General features: G+C 38.7%; 1 protein-coding gene and 1 pseudogene across 1 annotated transcript; one reads left to right on the top strand and one right to left on the bottom strand.

The window, feature by feature from the left end:
• Positions 1 to 1,119: 1,119 nt before the first annotated feature.
• LOC104809948 (fasciclin-like arabinogalactan protein 17) lies at positions 1,120 to 3,619 on the top strand. Its single transcript, XM_010536080.1, has 3 exons — positions 1,120 to 2,553; positions 3,205 to 3,343; positions 3,432 to 3,619. Exons 1-2 carry the CDS (start codon positions 1,224 to 1,226, stop codon positions 3,279 to 3,281), a joined length of 1,407 nt encoding a protein of 468 aa, XP_010534382.1. The 5' UTR covers positions 1,120 to 1,223; the 3' UTR covers positions 3,282 to 3,343; positions 3,432 to 3,619.
• A 3,290-nt stretch (positions 3,620 to 6,909) lies between these two features.
• The window catches only part of LOC104810162, a 3,120-nt pseudogene continuing 1,958 nt past the window's right edge, over positions 6,910 to 8,071 (bottom strand).

Raw genomic sequence — 8,071 nt, 5'->3', positions numbered from 1 at the left:
TGCGTTGTATTTGTATATAGTTAATGATTTACAACGGTTTAATTTTGTAAATTCCTGATTTTCTTAATTAAATTTAAAAAAATTACGAAACTAGTTTTACAAACGCAAACCAGAACCGGGCCCAAGGCACTTCGGACTAGCTCGACTGGAAACGTCGCCGTTTTTTATTATGAAGTGCACGCGCCAACGGAAGGCGCGTGAGGGTGGTGGTTCAGTTCAAGCTTAGAGTAGAAAAAAAGAGAAACTAAAAATAACAATAAATAAATAAGTAAAAAAAAAAGAGGGATGTTTAGGTCAGACACCGACAACTTCTCTTAAGGCCACGTGTTCATATCTCTCGCCTTTTTTATTTATTAAATATCATTATCAACTTTTTTTCTCTGAAAATTTTGACATAAACAATTGATTGAAAGAAATTTTGTTGTCAATTTCTTTTTAACCATAAAAATACTAAAATTAATATTTTTATGAGAATTTAAATTAAAAGTTGAAAAAAAATAATTGATGGTTGATAATTACTTTTAATGAACGGGGTTTCCCAATCAACCTTTTCTTTTCACGGTATTTATATTTTAACGTTTCTTCACATTGACCCTAATGCGGTTAGCGTGTCAAATATCAATGCATTTCTTATAAATAAAGATAAAGATACCAAAAGTTTACTTTTTTTTTTTAATATTGGCTTTAACCATGACATACTATTATCATATACATATATATAATATATAACATTTTTTTCTCTAAAAACTCCATTAAACTCCTCTAAACTCATCCATATGTATTTGTTGTTGGAAATAATTATAATCGACACTAGTACATATACATATAACCAACAACTAGGAATTGACCATTTTGTTTTGCGCAAACAAAATGTCGTTTTATTAAATTTAATGTGAAAGGTTATCTTTCTTAATCAAATAACGTAATTAATAATCATTTAGCTATAAATGTTTTTCCTCATACTGAATTATAAAAAAATATTTTATGACTTGTTATAGTTAAGCCGAAGCCAAGCCGGTCGGAAGCCAACGTGACGAGAAAATTTTCCGACACCGTGTGGGTCCCATCACCAGCCTGTCCGAAAACCCACAAAAACCAGTTGCTATTACTGAACACAGAACTCGCAATCTCTCTCTCTTCCAAAAAAAAAAACTTTTTTTTTCTCCTCCTTTCTTTCTGATCAGCGAAAGACAAAAAGATAAACCCAAATCGTGAAGAGCGCCATGGATAGCCACATCTATGGTGTCTCCGCCGCCGCCATTCTCTCCCTCCTCCTCTTCACGGCCTCGTCTGCATTGCCCCTGAAACCGAATCCGGAGTCGGGTCGAAATTCCTCATCCGGGTCGGGTCAGATCAATTCCAACTCCGTCCTCGTCGCTCTCCTCGATTCTCGTTACACAGAGCTAGCTGAGCTCGTCGAGAAAGCCCTTCTTCTCCAGACCCTCGAAGACGCCGTCGGTCAACACAATATCACCATTTTCGCACCTCGCAACGAAGCTCTCGAGCGAGAGCTCGACCCTGAGTTCAAGCGGTTCTTGCTCGAACCCGGCAACCTCAAATCCCTACAGACCCTTCTCATGTTCCACATTCTCCCCAAACGGGTCGGATCTCACCAGTGGCCCGACCAGGACTCGGATCGTATCAGGCACGAGACGCTAGGAGAAGACAATGTGCGTCTGACTAGAACCGAGAAAAACGGCAAGAGAATGGTGGATTCGGCTGAGGTCATCCGACCCGACGACGTGACCCGACCCGACGGCGTGATCCACGGGATCGAGCGGCTTCTCATCCCTCGCTCTGTCCAAGAGAGCTTCAACCGCCGGCGAAGTCTCCGGTCAATATCCGCCGTCTTACCCACCGGAGCTCCGGAGGTTGACCCAAGAACCCACCGCCTCAAGAAACCATCCGCCGCTTCCGTCCCGGCTGGAGCTCCGCCGGTGCTTCCGATCTACGACGCCATGGCTCCGGGACCGTCTCTAGCTCCGGCGCCGGCGCCGGGACCGGGAGGTCGTCACCACCACTTCAACGGAGAGGCTCAGGTGAAGGATTTCATCCAGACTCTGTTACATTACGGTGGGTACAACGAAATGGCCGACATACTTGTGAATCTGACATCCTTGGCGACGGAGATGGGGAGACTGGTGTCGGAGGGTTATGTCTTAACGGTGTTAGCTCCGAACGACGAGGCCATGGCGAAGCTGACGACGGACCAGTTAAGCGAACCAGGAGCTCCGGAGCAGATAATGTATTACCATATAATACCAGAGTACCAAACAGAGGAGAGCATGTACAATTCGGTCCGGAGATTCGGGAAGGTGAAGTATGATACATTGCGATTTCCGCATAAGGTCTTGGCTCAAGAAGCTGATGGGTCTGTGAAATTCGGACATGGTGATCGGTCTGCGTACTTGTTCGATCCCGACATTTATACAGACGGTCGGATTTCGGTTCAGGGGATTGATGGGGTTCTATTCACCGAGGAGGAGACTGAGACCGAGACAGTGAAGAAGAAACCGAGCAGTGCCGTTAAGAAAGTTGTGCAGCCGAGAAGAGGTGCGTTTTTTCGCCATTTCCTCGATTGAACCTGTTGTGTTTTGAGTGCTCAGAATCAAGTTTGAGTTAGGGACTTAGAACTGGTAGAGATTGAGATTTCTAGGGCTAGAGAGATTCGGTTTTTTTTTTTTTGTCAATTCCTTTGTCGAAATCGAGTTTCTTGATGCTTTGATCTTTGTTCAATGGAGGGTAGCGGCATTACTAGTTTGTCGTAGTCTGATTAAAAGCTCAATCTTTTGCCCCGAAAGAGAAGTTGCTTTTGCTGCAAGTTAGGGTTTCCGAGTTCTAGATTCTGTAGTTCGGTTGCTTCCCGAGGAAGCAACCTCTGGTGTTCGGGAAAATATCACGCGACCCTTCACTCGGATTGAAAGGGCAATGATAACGACGTTAGAATCCGATGCCTATCTATAGCGATTTAGGAGGAATATTAGGAGATATCAAAGGGGAGGACAAGAATCGAAGCTTCCCCCATAACATATCTGTTCTGCTTCAGACCAAGCTGTCTAATAGGAATCTTCTCACGTTTCCATCCTTCTCCATGTTTTTTTTTTTTATCGAAACCGATTATTTGATCACATGGCAATTATGCATACAGATCATATGATTGATTTTGTCAAATAAAGATCTTAATGTTTGTCAATTCACAAACAGGAAAGTTGCTGGAAGCAGCATGTCGAATGCTCGGAGCTTTTGGCCGCCGAGACTCGTATCTTTCATCGTGCCGGTGAATTCACGTCGATATATAGAAAAAGACGAAAACTTCCGATACATCTGTAAACACATTCAAAAGGTTAGGATTCGTATGATCGTTTTCGCGATTTTATTTCGTTCTTGAATGGATGATAAATGATAAATGATCATTGTTTTTGCATCTGCAGGTGATAGGGAGAAGCCAGGAAATGCAATAAGGAGGAATCATGGAATCAGTCCATGGATTGAGAAGAGATTGTTGTTGGGTTTTTTTTTTTTGTTTGGTTTTGATTATGAATACTGTAATTAGTGTTATATATATATATATTAATCATTTTTTTAATTACTTTGTTGTGTGATTATGATCATCATAAAGAGGGATTTTCTTTGGCCTTAAGGATCTCTCTCTTTTTTTTCCTTTTTGGATGTATGGCAAAGAATATGTCCATATGGAACTGTCCTTGCTACCATGCCATCATCACCATCATCAACATGATCATGATCATCATATATATATATATATATATATATATGTATAATCAATGAGTGGTGGTGAGTATGGTTGGTTGGCTGTTGCATTATTGAGGGGAGACCCCACAGGACACGAACTTATTAGGTGTTGTGGGGTCATCGTCTGTGTGTAATGATTAATTGCAATGAGGTGTTTTCCATGTGTTAATAATTAAATGACAAGAAAAAAAAATAACGTAATTGATCAATTTTTCCCAACTATGTCATTTTCTTGTGACAAAAAATTTTATTTTATTTTCTTAATTTTAGAAAATCTAGGAAAAAGTATGTAAATTATAAACAAGTATCAAATAAATTTGTGATTTTTTTTATATAAACATGATAAATATTTAAAATCGGTATATAAATATACAAATTTAACATATAAATAGTCGTTAGAATTTAACATTAAATGAAAGCGTAAATATATATTTGAAAATAATAATTAAAAACAATGAGATATTTCTATCTTAAAAGTTTTGATAGATATCCTCTATATATTTAACATTATTAGTAATTTGATAGGAAACATTTTAAAATTAATGTATATGTTAGGATTGACGTGACTAGTTCATTCTAAGTATTTGTGTTTTAACTAAAAGTCTTGTAGAAAAATTTGATTTGCAAGTGAATAGAATCAGTGGGTTGTTGAGGAGTGCGTATTCATGAATTTTTTCAGTATATGTATGAAAATTTCAAATAATTGATCTATTTATATAAAAATTATATATTCATTTGAAAATTTCGATAACTTTCTCTTTTATTGTTCTTCTTTTGGTAAAGGGGGTCATATTAGAAAATATGATAATTTTTCCAAGGTCGCGGAATTTTAATTAGAAAATATGAGACATTTTCTGAACATTATAAAGTATACAAGGATTTTTGTGCAATTAATATTAAAGGAACAAAATAAGGTTTGTGGTTTGGTTCTATTCCGTCCATTACACTGAAAAATGTTTTAACATTTATGCGGAATACGCATTAATCTTACAACATGTCGAATATACATTAACAAAGAACTGTGGAATTTAGTACTGTATAACTTATTCGAAATATCAATTAGGGATCCATAATTTTATGAGTTCACAAAATTGACCCTAATTTATACAATGCGCCGAATTTATAACATTTCACATCAAATTTTGATTAAAATGTTGATCACCCACATAATCATTAAATATATTCCAAGACACAAAACCAAACAAATTAAGAGACTAAAACCGGCTAAGAAGAATGAGAGAATACATAAAAGCAATAGCTTCGAATATCGAAGATTGACGAGGGAACATGTGGTGAATTCAATTAGGGTTTCGGTATCGAATAATCTCGACACCTAAGTATCCGGCATGCCTCCTGGACATTCCGACACCTAAGTATCCGGCATGCCTCCTAAGTATCCGACACACGTTCTGGTCGGTCAAGCCTTCTTCGGCACAAACCTGGACATTCCGGAAACTTCTCAAGCTTCGGCACTGGGCAAAAACTTTTGTGCGCATCACAGTGGGGAGTGGAGAATCCATCCGATTTTGGGATGACCTATGGACTCCGCTGGACACACTCATTGACATATTTGGTCCCACAGGCCCAACACAACTCGCAATTCACCGAAATGCTCTAGTGGCAGAAGCTCAAGTTGACGGAAGATGGACCATAGCAAGACCTAGATCAGAGACAGTCTGCCTCCTGACTTCCTTCCTACTCACCCTCAGCATCTCTACCTCTCCAGACACCACGAATTGGGTTATTTGTGGCAAAGTTACTGGATCATTCAGAGCTATGGATATCTGGAAGACACTCATCGACCAAAATACAACAATCAGATCATCACAGATTTGGTTCAAGTTCCACTTACCTAAGCATGCTTTCATGTGTTGGTTGATTGATCTGGACAGGTGTCCGACCAAGGACCGCATGCTTGCTTGGGGCATTCAAACAGATCCACTATGCGCCCTCTGCAACTTGTCGCCGGAAAACCGAGACCATCTTTTCTTCACTTGTCCATTCTCCACGGAAATCCTATCCTGGGCGATGTCGAAGATAGGCTTCTCTCCTGTGTCAATGTGCTGGGCACACCTACTTGATGAGTTTCGAAGGTTGCAAGGATGTAAAATCGGAAGGTAGACATTGCTAGTATTATGGCAGATTGTGTCATACTCAATTTGGAAAGAAAGGAATACCAGGCTTCATCAACATTTGTACTCCGACACAACGGCGATCAAGAAGGTTGTTGACAGTACTTTCCGACTGCGAATTGCTTCATTACGGCCGCAAAGGCCAGAACTTGCTAGCACCAGCATTCAACTCTGGTTCTCCTAGCGTCGATGTTGTCGGATTGTTTAGAGTCTGACATTCATTTCCATTCTATTAATTATCAACTACTACCTGTACTCCGCACTATGTGGCACTTGTAAACTTTTTTTAATATATATACATACAGCCTTTTAACAAAAAAAAAAAAAAAAGTATCCGGCATGGACCTGAACAATTGCAACATTCGGCTTCCATAGCTTCACTGGGACTGCCGTTATAGGAGAGAACATTTTCAGAATATTCGCTGCGATGATCTCTGCAACAGATTCTAGAAGATTCTTCGGCGGACCCTCGACGATTTCTTTCGCTATGCTGCCGAAATTATCCATTCAACGAACCAAATAGAATGAGGATTCATGTCCGGAAAACATAATGCTGGTAAAATATGCTTTAGAATGATGCAACAAAGCAACGTTCATGATGTATGCCAATGGAAGAATTCCTCAAAAGGGTATCTATCTAGTGCCAATATGATCAAGGATTCAAGCATCACATGGTCAGTGATGTGTGTGTGTATATATAATATTATATAATATAGCAGAATTATAATCTGAAGATGTGGACGTAACTAACGGTATCTCCCAAGTTGTCGGAACAACCAGCGTTTCGGAGAGAAATCCAAGCATCGATGTCGAGCATAAATATCTGACCTAACGCCCTCTCCTCAGGAACTGCTCCGTGGAAGCCATGGAACTTTAATCCTCTTAGCATTATCCTGTCTCCTCTCGTCATCGCTTCATCTTCTTTCATTTATAGCAAGAAACCGTCGCTAGTTACCCATTAGAAATAGTGGTACAATTATCATTATATATATATATATATATAGAGAGAGAGAGAGAGAGAGATCTAGGTTAACAAGCGGCCAATTTCCACTTCCCCGATATCTTCTTCCTGTTCATCGGAATAAACAATACCCTTTCCTTTATGAATTGACGAGGAAGAAGTAGTACTATTTTTTGCACTTGTTGATCCTCTAGTATGATAACTAGGATCATGGGCTCCAGCAACTCTACCAACTTGACCCCACGTGAGGCCATCATCACCACTAAACACAAAATCATTGTCTTCATCTGAGCTACCTTTCATTCTACCAATTAGCCATTCATTACTTTCATCAATATGTTCCAACATAATAGGATCTTTGGTGTCATTCATGTTGTGTCGCCGTTTCAAAATCTCGATTATATTTGACATAAACCAAGTCATTTAATCGACTTTGTTCTAACTTATTTCTCTTCTTTGTGTGAATCTGAAAATCAAATTTAAAACATATTAAAAATACATAATTTAATTTAATACAAATAAAAAGAATGTTAGATATTACTTACTTGTTGAAAAACACTCCAATTTCTTTCACAACCAGTGGCACTGCAAGTGAGACTAAGGATCTTTGTAGCAAACTTTTGGAGATGGGGAGTAGAAGATCCAAAAGAAATCCACCAATCCGCTATAAAAATGTAAAAAAAAAAATGTTAGTAATTCCTAATATAACACAAGTAATATAATATATATCTTAAATTTTAAAATTTGATAAAAATGTTAGTAATTCCTAATATAACACAAGTAATATAATATATATCTTAAATTTTAAAATTTGATACCTGGAGATTGTGTATTCCTTAGTCTAATGGCTGCCGGTAAACCAAATAGACCATTTGCAGATCTATATTCTGCTAATTCTTTTATTATTAGATTTTCCGTATCGAAAGAATGCGACAATCTGGAAATACACTCGTAGACACCCTTCATAACTTCTTCACAAGTTGTGTCTGGATTATCATAATGGAGACTTGGGTTTAGAAAATAACCGGCTACATGCAAAGGTCGATGAAGTTGGCATTCCCCTCTTTCAATCTAAAACTCGAAACAACTGTCTCTTTAGCTCTATCCATGGCTGCATAAATATAACCCATCGGTGGGTTTTTCTCTCCGTCAACAATCCTGAGAAAGAGTGATGAATGAGGTCTTGTCAACTTAAGAGTATAAAGCACATCCCTCCAAAAACTCT

This window comes from Tarenaya hassleriana, unplaced genomic scaffold, assembly GCF_000463585.1.
Source record: "Tarenaya hassleriana unplaced genomic scaffold, ASM46358v1 Cleome17, whole genome shotgun sequence".
NCBI lineage: Eukaryota > Viridiplantae > Streptophyta > Magnoliopsida > Brassicales > Cleomaceae > Tarenaya > Tarenaya hassleriana.
This window is presented reverse-complemented; position numbering and strand designations above follow the sequence as displayed.